General features: G+C 47.3%; 1 protein-coding gene across 7 annotated transcripts in view; it reads left to right on the top strand.

Annotated features, from left to right (window-relative positions):
- Nucleotides 1-935: 935 nt before the first annotated feature.
- Nucleotides 936-14,982, top strand: part of MIA3 (MIA SH3 domain ER export factor 3) — a 57,677-nt gene continuing 43,630 nt past the window's right edge. For 2 of the 7 annotated variants that reach the window (XM_077886833.1, XM_077886825.1), the window contains exons 1-4: nucleotides 936-1,094; nucleotides 3,835-3,968; nucleotides 8,254-8,340; nucleotides 11,234-14,039. In XM_077886833.1, coding sequence (XP_077742959.1) covers nucleotides 962-1,094; nucleotides 3,835-3,968; nucleotides 8,254-8,340; nucleotides 11,234-14,039 — 3,160 coding nt within the window. In that variant the 5' untranslated portion in view covers nucleotides 936-961. Of the gene's footprint in view, nucleotides 1,095-1,755; nucleotides 2,117-3,834; nucleotides 3,969-8,253; nucleotides 8,341-11,233; nucleotides 14,040-14,982 lie in introns of those variants that run through there. The other 5 variants (XM_077886830.1, XM_077886826.1, XM_077886824.1 and 2 more) reach the window with 5 other exon arrangements.

Raw genomic sequence — 14,982 nt, 5'->3', positions numbered from 1 at the left:
CCATCACCAACCCATCATTCCACTCATGCGCTTTCCTAATGAGGGGGGGATCATGGATGGGGTCCCCGAAGGAACCCCTGGGAGCCTGAAGGAGGGGGAGCCGCAAACCAGAGACCAACAGTGGCCACTCGTGGGTGGGATTTGGTAGTTTGGAAAAGGACGCACCAAACCAAACATGGGGATGAGGGCGGGAAGGGGGCTAGGCTGGTTCGGGCTGGAGCAGAAATGAGAGCTGCGAGAAGGTGCCAGAAACGCACCTGGTGTTGGGCCGACGGAGTGGGGGCTCCAAGGTCGCAGGGAGGGGTGAGGGACGAGTGCTGCGGTGCAGAGGGCCGATGACTAGGGGACGGGGCGAGGGGGAGGAGACCCGAGCGCGCGGGGGGACCGCGGGTCGCAGCCCGGGGGCGAGGGCGCGCGGGTCGGAGCAGGGGGGCTTGGGTCCGAGGGCGCGCGGGGGTGCGGGTCGGAGGGCGGGGGCAGGGCACGTAGGGCTCGCGGGGGCGCGGGTCGAGGGCGCGCGGGGACGCTGGTGGAGCAGGGGGGCGCGGGTACCGAGGGCGCGCGGGGCCGCGGGCCGGGGGAGGCGCGGGTCGGGGCGCGGGTGGGAGCGCGCCCCCCTTCCCTCCCCTGTCCCCTTCCCTCCCCTCTCCCCTCCCCTCCCCTCTCCCCTCCCCTCTCCCCTCCCGTCTCCCCTCCCCTCTCCCCTCCCCTCTCCCCTCCCGTCTCCCCTCCCCTCTCCCCTCCCCTCTCCCCTCCCGTCTCCCCTCCCCTCTCCCCTCCCCGGAGCCCCCGGGCCGCGGCCGAGGCGGTGCTGACGTGTCTGCGGGGCCCGCCGCGCCCTCCCGCGCCCCGCCCCGCCGCGCCCCGCCCCCGGCCCCGCCCGCCGCGCCCGCCCGGCCTCGCCTCCGCCTCCGCCTCGGCCTCGGCCTCGGCGCCGCCGGCTCCCCGCGGTGACCACAACATGGCTGCGGCGCCGGGGCTGCTCCTCTGGCTGCTGCTGCTCGGGCCGCCGTGGCGGGTGCGGGGCCAGGCGCGGGCGGACGCGAGCCGGCGCTTCGCGGAGCACAAAGTGTGCGCGGACGAGGAGTGCAGCAGTGAGCGGCGGGGGGGGGGGGCGCGGGCGCGGGGGGCGCAGGCCGGCCGGGCGGGGATGGGCGCCGCGGGCCCTGCCGGGGGCTGCGCCTCCACTTGTTGCGGGGGCTTCCCTCCCTCCGCTGGCCCGGCGGGGCGGGGCGGGGGCGGGGGACGGGGGCGGGGGCGGCGGCTCGCGGCGTGGGCTCCCGGCCGGGCCCCGAGGGGAGACGGGGCGGTTGGGGTGCGCGCCGCGCGCTGGGCTCCGCGGGGCGGGGGGTCGGGCGCAGCCTGCGGGCCGCGGGGCGCTCGGGGAGGGCGCGGGCGCGGGCGCTGCCCCCTCTGCCCTCCCGCTGCCCTCGGTTGGGGGCTCGCGGCGCCTTTGGACGGGGTCGGAGCTTGGGTCTGGGACGAGCCGGGAGCCCGAGGTCCCCGCCTCGCTCCTGTCGGTCTGTGCCGGGAGGGCTCCTGGCGGCCGCGGGCGGGGAGGGCCCCTCAGGAGGCCCAAAGCTGAGGCTCTCGGAAGAGGCCGAGAACCCGCAGAGGCCACCTGGGCCCGGCAGCCTCCTCCGCTTGGCGCAGGAAGCGGAATCGCGCCCCGGCCCTAGACCGCGGGTGGGGGATGGACCGAGGGCGGTGAGCGGGACAGACGGCTCCGGAGCCCCACGGACCGGATTCGGGGAGCGACCGCGAGGGGCACTCGGGGGGCCCCTGAGCCCCGCCGGCCTTGGCCTTGGCGCCTCGCGGTGCTGGGACCCCTGCCTCTGTGTCTGCGGGACCGGGATCGTCTTAGGGCCCCGCGCAGGGTCTTGAGTGACCTTGTACCTTGACGGTGAGCGCGCGGGAGCGTTCCTAAGTGGCCGCCGGTGCACCTCGCAGACTGCTCCTGCGGGAGAGGCCCTACAGCCTATGGAGTTTGGCTTATTCATATTCAAATTGGTGCTATTCGAAAACAGATTTCATAGTTGGAAGAGTTTGTATCCCGGCAACACGCCGTGCACGGGAAGCGAGGAGGCATCTGATCCGTGCGAAGCCATTCCTAGAGGTAACCTAGGGCAAAGACGCACGACCAAAGTGGAGCGTCTTCCACGCCTTTTCCCCCTCGGGCTTCTCTGAGCAAATCCCGATTTTTAGCAGGCAGGGTTGAGACATGTTTGCTCTTCTTTGCCTTCAAGCGCTCCCCTCCTTGGGTTCCTCAAAGGAGGAACCAGTTACCTGGAGGATCCCATCCTTGATGCTTCCCCAGTACCGGTACCGAGACATGGTCCTGAGAAGGCCCTTGCTTGTCACAGGAGTTGGGGAAGGAGAAGTGTCCAAACAGATAAAACCCAAACCCGACAGGCGGCAGCCCAGCAGGGCCCGGGACTGTGCTTTTGCATAAAGTATCCAGTGAGGGGTATGTGTGTGGGTGTGAGCTGTCCTTGTGTGCTTTTCAGAGAGTTGTTCCAACAGCGGGCAGTGTTGTCATCTAATTTATTGTTACAGTTTTTCAGTGATCTCTTCTAAGGGGGAAACAAAAGCAGCATTGCCATTTCCAGTTCTGATAGCATCCCGGGTCTTAAATTGTCCATCATCTTCAACCTGGCCTTTTCCCCAATTACATCTGAATTAGGATGCTGACATGTATTAAAGTCATCTGATTTTAGCTTGAAAAATCCAAAAAACTGTCCGCCAGTCTGTCTGTTCATCCCTCAAATATGTACCTGAAATACATTTAATGTACTTATGGCTGACTGGCTTTAAGAAGAAATGTACTTTCAATGTCACCCTTATTTTCTCTCTTATTTAATTGTATCTATTGTCCGTTTCATGTTATATCAGAAACTGTGTGTTTGGCCAACAGAGAAATGCTGCTTCCCCTAGTTTCTAGATCAAGTGTGATATAAGTCCTGCATTTTAAGACTGAAGGTAACTACTGAACAAATCTCCTAGTTTTGCTTGTCCCTGGAACACGTGATGCCCACGTGTGATTTTGTGTATAAACATAAAAAAAGGGTATCTTTTCTTCGTTTTGAAACCTTCATAGTGTTGGGGACAGTGAACATTATCTGCTTTCATAATAATTTCACATTACCCTGTCATATGATTGGATAATCATATGTGATTATCACTATTCATCACTAATAGGATGTGATGTCCTTTCCCGTTAATTTATCCAGATAACTATACAGGGAAGAAGGCCACAGCGTGGCCTCAAATGAAGTTGACAGTGTTTACTGCTGCATGGTAGCAGTTATAGCCACTTAAAGATAGTGCCTTTTAGTGTTAGTTGAAGTTAATTGACCCCTTGGGGGTTCCTGGGTGCTCTCCCCAGTTCCCTGTTGCCTCTTCATGCAGCCATGCTTAAGCCAGCCAGCATCTGCTCTTGAATTTATCCAATTGCACCGTGAACCTTTTTATGATTATGGAACAGCAGAGATTGCGGACAAGAAGGTTAGAGAGAGAACCAAGAGTTTCTCCTGAGACCAGCTCCAGCTACGTGTAGTGGTGGACTCATTGCTTTTGGTTTATCCATAGAGAAATACAGGCAAAGTGGCCATCTCCCCTGTCTACTTGTAGGGGACAATGTATAATGATAAAGCTCTAAAGATTTTAGATACTTGGAGCATATGAATCGAAAGCGATTGATTCCAGAGAGTACTGGAGAAACTTGGTTGTTGTTTATAGAGTAGAGGAAACCCTCCTCTTTCCTGATAAATCAATATGGACTGTGAAAGTAGAATCCTGATACCTGTTTTCTCCCCCCTCCTTCTTTACCTGCAGTGTTAATGTACCGAGGTGAGGCTCTAGAAGATTTTATAGGCCCAGATTGTCGTTTCGTGAGTTTTAAAAAAGGTGATGCTGTGTATGTCTACTATAAACTGGCAGGGAGACCGCCTGAAGTTTGGGCCGGAAGTGTAAGTACAAATTTGACACACTTTATCTTCTTATTTGTATTGGCTTGTTTAGTGCTGTAGATGGAATGGACTGTTTTCCTGGGTTCTTTGATGGCGACATCTTCCTGTGTCCCCAGCAGGCATCAGGGCCTGGAACCAGGTAGAGGCTCTGCTTGGTTCCTTAAACAAAACAGAATGGCTCGTGGTTGATTCTTCTCAGTATTAAGTTCAGGCCTTACCAGCCGTGTATGCTCCATACATAGGAAAGGTGGTAGTGGCAAAACCTGAAAATCCTGGACTTTGTTGCTTCACAACAGAAGGCTCGTGAGCATTCGAGGTCGTCCCCTCAACTTTGTGCAGGACAACGTTTCAGTGTTCACGTGTAAAGTTCATTGTATATGTATTTTTTTCTAAACTATTAATATTTGTGAAAGGTTGGCAGCTCTGCAAACAGTTACCTAATCATAGGTACTGTTATTAGTCTGTTAAAAAAGCAAAATGTCCTTTTCACTGTGTGTTTTTTGTTTCCTTGTTTGGGTTGTAACTTCTGGGTCATCCTTTTCCTGCTCTCAGGCCCTTGCTCCTGGAGACTCCCCGAGCTGCTCTCTTTCAGTTTTATGGGTGGCCTGATGGTGGACATGGAAACTGATGATTATCAGGCTCTGATTTTTTTATTTTTTAAAGATTTTATTTATTTATTTGACAGAGAGAGAAAGAGAGAGCATAAGCAGAGGCAGCTGCAGACAGAGGGAGATGGAGAAGCAGACTCCCGGCTGAGCAAGGAGCCTGATGCGGGGCTTGATTCCAGGACCCTAGGATCATGACCTGAGCCAAAGGCAGACAGATGCTCATCCCAACTGAGCCACCCAGCCCACCCCCATGCTCTGATTTTTAAGATTTTTTTTGTATAATTATGTGACTATAATTAACTTACAGTGTTGTTAGTTTCAGGTGTACAGTGTAGTAACTCCACAATCTATATGTTACTTTGTGCTCATCACCATAAGAGTACTCTTAATTCCCTTCACCTGTTTCACCCATTCTTCCACACACCTCTCCTGTGGCACCCACTAGTTTGCTCCCTGTATTTAAATGTCTAGTTTTTTTGTCTTTCTTTTTGTTTTGTTTCTTAAATTTCTCATTTCTTAAGTGAGTGAAATCATATGGCATTTATCTTTCTCTGAGTGACTTATTTTTCTTAGCATAATACTCTCTAGGTCCATCCATGTTACAAATGGCAAGATTTCATTCATTTTTTTATGACCAAGTAATATCCAGTGTGTGTGTGTGTGTGTGTCTGTCAGTCAGTCTGTGTATGTGTACCATATCTTTATCCAGTCATCTATTGGTGGACACTTGGGTTGCTTCCACGTCTTGGGTATTGTAAGGTTTTACTTTTTTTTTTTTTTAACAAATATTGTTTATTTTTTTTAAGATTTTATTTATTTATTCATGAGAAACAGAGAGATAGAGGGGTAGACACACAGGCAGAGGGAGAAGCAGGCTCCATGCAGGGAGCCCGACGTGGGACTCGATCCCCGGTGTCTAGGATCACGGTTGGGCTGAAGGAGGTGCTAAACTGCTGAGCCACCCAGGCTGCCCCAGGTTTTACTTCTTCATTCAGACCGATATTGAGAGAGAGAGAGAGAGTGAGCAAGCGAGAGCATGTGCACTTGCAGGCGGAGGGATAAGCAGACTACGGTGAGCGTGGAGCCCTATCCGGGGCTGGATCCCACTATCCTGAAATCATGACCTGAGCCAAAATCAAGAGTTGGTTGCTCAACCATCTGAGCCAACCAAGTGAGCTCCATTGGCTATTGTAAATAATGCTCATGCTTTTGATTTTAAATGAGGAGATTCCCTAGGAGTGATCTGATGGAGAGGCTTATGAGTTCTTGTCCTTTATTTGCTAAAAAGTGTGATGTGCATACTGTTTTATGTACTGAAAGTTGGAAGAGTTCTTGATGTCCTTAGGATTGTTCAGACTTTGAGAAATACCCAGTCTCCACTGTGAAAACTTTTACTTTCAATAGAATACCAAACAACAGAAAATAAGGCTCGAGAAACCTACTCAGGGAAAGATAAATCCATTTTGTTGGCGTTCCAGATTCTTAGGGAGGAAGCTTGAAAGACCTAGTCAGGTTCACCCCTTGTAATTTGGGCAGAATCCTGATTGAATCACTATATAAAAAGAAGGATCTGTTCCGTTTCCTTCAAATCGACCACATGAGGTTTCTTGATAAACTTTACTCTTGGGAAGTTTTTTCCACGTTCCTAGGCTGCATGGTTTATATACAGTGAGGTGGTTAAGTTGGAGCATTGGGGCAAGTGAGCTCAACTTGCATTTTCCTGTGGCCATAGTCACCTCTCATGCTCCCTTCTGAGGGAAGCACTGTTCTCAGCAACCCAGCAGAGGGATCTTGGCTGTTTGATAATTGTTCAGGTGGCGCTTTGTTTGCACTGCTCACGTGGCATCCCCTTGACTGCTTTGTATTGCAGTTGGTTTGTGTACCGACTTTGCTCCTATGAAGTCATGAGCCCTGTAACAGAAGAGCCCATGTCTTACCTATCTTCCTTTTGAATATTTCCTTTCAGGGCTGTGGCACTTATTTACATTTGTCCCGATAGTAGCTTATACAGAAATCATTCTCTTGAACAGATATTCTGCCCCCCCCCCCCCAATACAATCAGCAGTTCCTTGGCAGGGATGATATATGGAAGCAAAATTAGATAAAAAACTTACTTCCGGTCCTGAGGGTCCATGATTCTGCAACCCCTTTTTGTCAGATCCAAAGACACAGAGTATCCCCCAGTGTAAAAATATGGAGGGTATTTTTTTTTTAAAGATTTTATTATTTTTAATAATCTCTACACCCAACATGGGGCTCAAACCCACAACCCTCAGATCAAGAGTCACACAGTCTACTGACTGAGCTAGCCAGGTGCCCCCCAAATAATGGAATTTGTATGACCTATAGTCTCAGTGGATAGAGATTGCACAAAGATAAATGTATTTCCTTTTACCGTGTATTTCTGATTTCTCTTCCTTTTCCAGGTTTTCTCTTAATAAAATTTTCCGCAAAAGGAAAAAAAAGTATATTTTTCCCTCATTTTCTCTTCTTATTTCATGAAACTTATACTTTAGGAAATTAAAAACTCTCTTCCCTTAGCCTTCAAAATGATTCTTGTTTCTGGTTTTTAGTTTTTGTTCTGCAATCCTTTTTGGTTTCTTAGAGTTGTAGATTTTAACTTCTGGCATAGCAGTTTTTAATTGCTCTGTCTTCTCTAATCTTCAGGACTGTATTCTAGCTCTAAGACAGGCTTTCACATATTTGCCAGATATAACAACAGTGCTCCTAATGAGGATATTTTAGTAGTTGATGATAAGATAGCCTTTTTCTCTTTTGGTACATTGGATCTGCCTAGAGAGATCTGCTTTCCGTTTCAGGCGTAGCCAAGAGAAGACAGTGTATGTGTCTCAAGAGGACACACTTTACGTATTTTAGCTGTTAGTGCTGTTGGTAAATGGGGTTATTTTCTCTAGAGGTTTACTTTGTAGCAAACTAAAGCTTGATATATACATTAATATGAATTTTATTTTCTCCCTGAAATACTGGAAAATCTAGTTTTTGAAAAAGCTGCTACAGCCTATTCTGTCAATAAATATTTGCTTTTTGTCATAGTGATAAAATATTTTAGGAATTTTGTATTCTTTTTCCTTAATTTTCATGGCTGTTTATTGGTTTAAGAAAGACTTCTAAGTTCCAGTTGATGAGCAAAGCTATGAAATGTGCAGGTAAAGTCTTGATGGAGGTTATTTGCAATTGTGTTTCTAATCAGCTTTGATTTGCATAGTTTGTTTTTCAAAAATTTTTATTTTTAAGTAATCTTTATACCCAGTGTGGGGCTTGAAATTACGACCCTGGGATCAAGAGTCACATGTTCTTCTGACTGAGCCAGCTGAGTACACCTGGTTTTCATAGTTTTAACCACATAATATATAATAACTCTCTCTTATGTAGGTCTTTTATCTACTTTAGAAATCTAATTTTATGTGCTCTGTGTTTAGAAATAAGTTGCATGTTGAAAGGAAACCTCAGTGGTTTTAGAAAAGTTGGCCTTAAAATATTCTGTATTTAATTTTTGTTGGAATAATTATCTGTGTAATCATAATAGCAACTCTGTATCTCTCGTGTTTATAGCTACCTACCTATTTGTGTATTTTCTCTCATTGCTAAGATGTCTGTTTGTATTTCTTATACAGAATTTTGATTGTTTGCTTATTTTTGCATATTCTTTCATATAGGTTGGGCGTATTTTTGGATATTTTCCAAAGGATTTAATACAAGTAGTCCATGAATATACTAAAGAGGAGCTACAGGTTCCAACAGATGTAAGTTATGGAAATTTTTTTTTTTTTTGTTCTCAATTTTAAATTCTCTTTCAAATTCATCAGGTATAGTCAGTTAATGATTTTTGAAAGTGTTTGTGTTTTGGTCAGAAAAAAAACAAGTTCACATTTGTGTATCAAGTTTTAATTTAGAATCACGTTACCTTTAAAAATAGAAACAAAAAGAAAGAAAGTTTGAAAAGAATTTATAGGAGACTAAATCATTATTTGGTAGTTGTCTAATATATATACTCTTATATAGGGTTTTTCTTTGGTGCTTTATATGAGAAAAAATTAAAGAATTCAATGTCTTATTCAGTTATTAAGTTTCAGAGGTAGATATTTCTTTTTTTTAAGATTTTAAAAAATTCTTACTTATTTTAGAGAGAAAGAGCGAGCACAAAAGAGAGAGAGAACGCACAAGTGCAAGCAGGGGGAGGGACAGAGGGAGAAGGAGAGAAACTCAAGCAGACTCCACACTGAGTGCAGAGCCCAAGACAGGGCTCTATTTCATGACCCTGAGATCATGACCGAAGCCAAAATCAGGAACAGGAGGCTTAAGCGACTGAGCCACCCAGGCTCCCCAAGACATAAATCTTTTTAGAAGCAAAGGGAGAAGATGGTATCTCAATCAGAAAGCCACTCATTGAATAGCTCTTAGACATTTTAAGTGTAGAGAAATCAGGTGAAATTGTGAAATTAAACACTAAATTATGTATTAGGCCACAAATGCCAATTTACAGTGGTTTTCTTACTACTGACTCTTTTGGTGATTTCAGGGATTGTGGTTAAGTTCTAGGTTTGGAATAGGAAATCTTAGAGGTTTGGAGGAGGTCTGGTTTCAGATCTGCACATCCTGTAACGTATTCATCTGAGTACACTGACAGCTCTGTGATGACAAGGGTTTTGTGTTCTGGGACCCTTGGTCTTTTATTTTCTGGAGTTGATCTGACCCTTGATTATTTTCTGGAGTTTTGAAATGTATAGTAATTGATGCACATCTTTGAGCAGTTCTTTGCGGTGCTGGAGAACATATGAACTGCTGGCCTAGAGCCATTCTTAGATGAGACTCACTGGACATATGGAGTCTTAGAGGCAGAACTGCTCTTTAACGTTTCTTGATAATCTCAAGGGTCATAAAAATCAGCCCCATCACTTGTCTGGCCTCATTCCTAATGAAGAGACTCCCCAGGATAGAGGTGTGAGATGGCAGTTCATTGGTCACAGTGACCTCAGTAGTTTGGGAGTCACCTTCCCACTGCACCTCCCATTGCAGGCTTCCCCTCAGTAATAAGAAACTGGCTTGGAAACACATGTGATGCAAAGAAGAAATCATCCATCCCTACTGCACTTGTCAGGGCTCCTCGGACTTTTTGTGAAAGTTGAGTTAGGAGAAGAGAATAATCTTTGTTGGCTTTCTAACTTCCTTTGTTTATGACCCCTTTTATGTCAATTTGCTTTTTATTGGAGGAAAGGAAAAATACAGGCTTATGGATAGTCCTGAAAGCAGATCTTAATGACACCTAGAACCCTGATTTAGAGTAGAGCATATTCCTTACTGAATCTTGTTTTCTTTTTTTTTTTAATAATGATTTTTATTTATTTATTCATAAGAGACACAGAGAGAATGAGAGGCAGAGACACAGGCAGAGAGAGAAGCAGGCTCCATGCAGGGAGCCCAATGTGGGACTCGATCCCAGGTCTCCAGCATCACGCCCTGGGCTGAAGGCAGGCGCTAAACCGCTGAGCCACCTGGGCTACCCCCTGAATCTTGTTTTCAAGTTGTACTTGAAATAATTAAGTGGGGTGGGGGTGTGGTTTCAAACTCTTCCTTGTGCCATTAATTTTTATTTCCCATGTACCTGTGTTTTATTTTTTTATTATTATTTTTAAAGATGCATTTATTTATTTATAAGAGACACAGAGATAGGCAGAGGAAGAAGCAGGCTCCTCAAAGGGAGCCCAATGTGGGACTCGATCCCGGATCCTGGGACACACCCTGAGCTGAAGGCAGATGCTCAACTGCTGAGCCACCCAGGCATCCCTGTACCTGTGTTTTAATAGGATACTTCCTAAGCTGATGTATCTTTCCCAATCTAAAGGAAATATAAGCCAAAAGAAATCTGTATAGACTTAGATCTTCACAGCAAAGTGATTCTGCATGTCTCCAGCTGGGTAAACAGAAGTGTAGCCTGGAGGTCACAGCGATAGGGAAGCTGGGTGGTCTTCCAGCTTCTCCTGCACATATTATTATGAGATGAATTCCCAGAACATCAGATATGGATATTGGGGAGTTGGGGTACCCAATAAATGATATCCTGTTTTTTTCCACTTGTGCTCAGAACAAATTTGAGAGATCTAGGAGTCAGGCACATGGAGACCAAATTGTCACTATTATTTATTGATAAAGCTTTTCAGTGAAAGTGGCTCAAGTTGTAGAAATAATAGGCTTTCTAACTTTGTAGTCTAGAATAAGATAGACTTGCCCAGCCATAGACAGAGCTAGCTAACGGGGCCACCCCAAGGGGATTGTCCCTATAAAACTAGCAGTGCCGAGGGGAGTGGATATGTGTGCCCTCTGGCAGGTCCCAAACAGAAAACAGGGATGGTACAGAGCAAATTCACCAGCTGTGTGAATCATGTTTCCCATGGGAAAGAGACAGCGAAGGGAAACTGGGAATAGTACTCAGGTAGGAGCCCTTATCCATGGACGCAGGCAACCAGGGAAAGTGGATTCTAGGTACTATATCCCTTCACCACCCAAGAAGAGTTGTCACTCAAGGGAGGCACAGAAGTCGCTCCAGAGCCAATTTGAGATTGTCTCTGTCACTAGCATGGGTAAGAGTTTGCTCTTTTGATACTTAGTGACATGCTAACATTTTTCTTTCTCTTATAGGAGACAGATTTTGTTTGTTTTGATGGGGGAAGAGATGATTTTGATAATTATAATGTAGAAGAACTTTTAGGATTTTTGGAATTACACAATTCTGCAACTGAAGAGTCTGAGAAAGCCATAGAAGAAACTCAGTATGAGGAGGACACCCCTCCTGAAGTATTGGAGGAAAGCGACCTCGAACTAGAACCAGTAGAAGTTAACTCAGAGGAGAGTGAAAGTGTAGCCTCAGAAAACACTAAGGAACTCAAGGAAAGATCTGGGGCTCAGAAGAACCACCTGCATGTAAACAGTCCAGCAGATCATGCTCAGGGAGATCCATCTTCATTCGAACCTTTTGAGGAAATGCTACAAGATAAACTAAAAGTGCCAGAGAGTGAAAACAACAAAACCAGCAATGGTTCTCAGGTCTCGAATGAACAGCAGACAATTGATGCTTATAAACTTTTGAAAAAAGAAATGACCCTGGACTTAAAAACCAAATTTGGCTCCACTGCTGATGCACTTGTATCTGATGATGAGACAACCAGACTTGTTACTTCATTAGAAGATGATTTTGATGAGGAATTGGATGCCGAGTATCACATAGTTGGCAAGGACGAAGAGGAGAATGAAGACAACTTTGACGAGCTGCCGTTACTGACCTTCGCACATGGTGGAGAAGATGTGAAAACTCCAGTGAAGTCCGGAGTTGAGAAATACTCAGCAGAGAGCGAGCAGAGTTCAAATGAAGAGGATAAGGTTGAGGCACCTCAGCCCCCTGGCATCAAAAACTATGATAAAGATATATTAACAACCTGGGAGGATACTGTCTTCTTCACAGAAGATGACAGCGTAACAAGTATGGATTTGGGGAGTTCTGAATCACAGGAAGGCAAGGAAGGTGATGATGCGTTCATCCCAGAGAGCAAATGGAGGAAACCACGGTCAGCAGCGGATTACATTGACCCTAAGAAGGCAGAAGATGGTCTTTTGCCTACAGCTAACGATGTAGGTACTAAAACAGATAACGACGAAGACCTGGAAATTCACATTGCAGGAAAAGGGAGGGGAGCCAAGGAACCCAAGCCGGGCCTGGCACAGGCCGAGATGGGGCCGGAGGAGGAGAAGCAGGAAGGCATGACCACACACGGTTCTACTCATAGTGGTGACCTCGGCTCTTTGCCAGCTACTGGAAAGGGTAAAGAAATGTTGGAATCAGCATTTGATAACAAAGAAGATGACCTAAAAGGAGCGGCTATTCATATTTCAAAAGGAATGCTCCATGAAGAAAAGCCCGGAGAGCAGATTTCAGAAGGGGGCTCTGAGCGTGAACCCCTCCCTCAAGCCACAGGGGGTCAAGTGAACGAAGAAAAGCCTGACCAGGAGTCTGTGGGTATCACAGCACCCTCTGGGGGTGGTCAGCATAATGCCTCCAGGGACCGTGTGGAAGACGTCCACGCTTTAGCAGGATTGAAACCACATACACCGTCAGTGGAGCATCCAAAGGAGGAATTTAGAGAGGAACGGCTTCTTAAAACTCAGAATCAACCTAGGCCCTCCCCTCTGGATGGAGTTGGTTTGCCAGGAGAACTGAAAGAAGAGGGTCCCATTTGGGGAAGAAATCTTTCCTGGCCGCAAGGAGGAGAAGTGGCTGCTGCACATAGTAAGCAGATGGATGAGAAGGGGAGGCTTGCCGAGGAGGAGGTCAGAGAGGACTCCTCAGCTGAAGAGTTAGCTCCTCAACAGCCCAAGGCGGGCTCCCAGGAAGTGGAGCCCACAGGCCGGCCAGGTAGCCCGGAAGTGCCAGGTGTCCATACTGAGAAACCAGAGGCAGAAGACGATCACAGCCCTGAAGAACTCCTGGAGGATGAAAATGCTCTCAGCGCAAAACAGGCTAAAGAAAAAAGCCCTGGGATTCAGGGCAGGTGGTTAGACGTTAATCTGCAGTCCCCCTCAAGAGCTCCTTTAGGTGTGGTTAATACCGATGCAGAAATGGAAGGAAACAAAGAAGAAGCTAGTACTATTTTGGAAATAGAAAGAAAAGGTGAAACTTTTGGCAAAGAGGTAGAGCCAGGGGGCAGGGGCAGGGAAGCAGGTAGTGGGGTGGTGGAAACAGAAAGCCCTCTTGCAGGTGCAAAAGCACAGACGGCATCTGGAGGAAGTGACTCTCCTGACAAGAAAAATCGGACTCCGGGGTTAGGTGAAATGTTTCAGAATCAAGACTCTGATTATTTTAAAGAAGACAGCGCTGAGAAATCTGCACAGAAGCCTGGGGTAGAAGAACTCTCTGAAGAGGACCAGGACTTTGAGAGACCCGCGGACACACAGAGCCAGGGGCCTGCCCCCGAGGAGCAGGAAGGTGGCCCGCTGCACGGGACGCCACCCACGGTGGTGAGGCCAATGCGTAGCGACTACGTGAAGGACTTGCCCATAATTGGCAGCTTCTTTAAAGAACAACAGTCTCTGCAGAGGTTCCAGAAGTACTTCGATGTCCACGAGCTGGAAGCCATGTTCCACGAAATGTCATTAAAGCTGAAGTTGGCGCAGCAGGAGAGCCTGCCTTATAATGTGGAGAAAGTCCTAGATAAGGTCTTCCGTGCATCTGAGTCACAGATTCTGAGCACAGCAGAGAAAATGCTTGATACCCGTGTGGCTGAAAACAGAGATCTGGGAATGATGGAAAGTAACATATTTGAGGAGGCAGCCGTACTAGACGATATTCAAGACCTGATCTATTTTGTCAGGTACAGACACTCCACCATGGAGGAGACTGCCCCGCTGGCCACGGGACAGCCCCCCCAGGAAGGCTGGGGTGGCACGTTGGAAGGTAAGGTGCCTGCCTGTGGCCTTGTGGGGGTGCGCTTGAGAAGCAGGTGGGGCGGTGGCTGCTGAGGTGCCTCCTGCCTTATTTGTGAAGCTCTGTCCACAGTGGATGGGGTGCCCAAAGGTAAGGGACAACAGCACTGTGACATGCATGTGTCCCTTCCTGCCTTCTCTCAGGCTGGAATGTGGGTGAGAATTTCTTACCTCGTTTACCCCTTAGGACAGTTGAGGCTGGTAGTGTTTTCAAAAGGAAACTTGACAAGTGTATAAAGAGAAGGCTGTAGACAAGAAAATCATGCTCCAAGTAAACATGTCCTTGGGTTTTTGTTTTGTTTTTTAACACTTAAAATTTTTTTTTCGTGGCAGCCCCGGTGGCACAGCGGTTTAGCGCCACCTGAAGCCCGGGGTGTGATCCTGGAGTCCCGGGATCGAGTCCCACGTCAGGCTTCCTGCATGGAGCCTGCTTCTCCCTCTGCCTGTGTCTCTGCCTCTCTCTCGCTCTCTCTGAATAAATAAATAAATCTTTAAAAAAATTTTTTTCCCCCAAATGTAACAAAGTACAAGCTTCATGTAAAATTATGAAAGGGATTCTTTTTTTAATCTTAGTAGGTTTCCTTGTTTCCTTTTTTCCTTCCTTCCTTTCCTTTCCTCCTTCCAAGTAAGCTTTTTGCCCAGCTTGAGGCTTGAACTCATGACACTAAGGTCAGGAGCTGCATGTTCTACTATCTGAGCCAGGCAGGTACCTGGAGTAAATTTTTTTAATTGAAGTGTAGTTGAAACACAATGTTACATTAATTTCAGGTGTGCAACATAGTGATCGGGCAAGTCTGTACTGCCTGCTATGCTCTGGGCAAGTGTAGCTCCCACCTGTCACCATACAAGACTGTGACAACACCACTGACTATATTCCCTGTGCTGTAGCATTCAGCCCTGTAACCTACTCCTTC

Source organism: Canis aureus, chromosome 38 (assembly GCF_053574225.1).
Source record: "Canis aureus isolate CA01 chromosome 38, VMU_Caureus_v.1.0, whole genome shotgun sequence".
NCBI lineage: Eukaryota > Metazoa > Chordata > Mammalia > Carnivora > Canidae > Canis > Canis aureus.
This window is presented reverse-complemented; position numbering and strand designations above follow the sequence as displayed.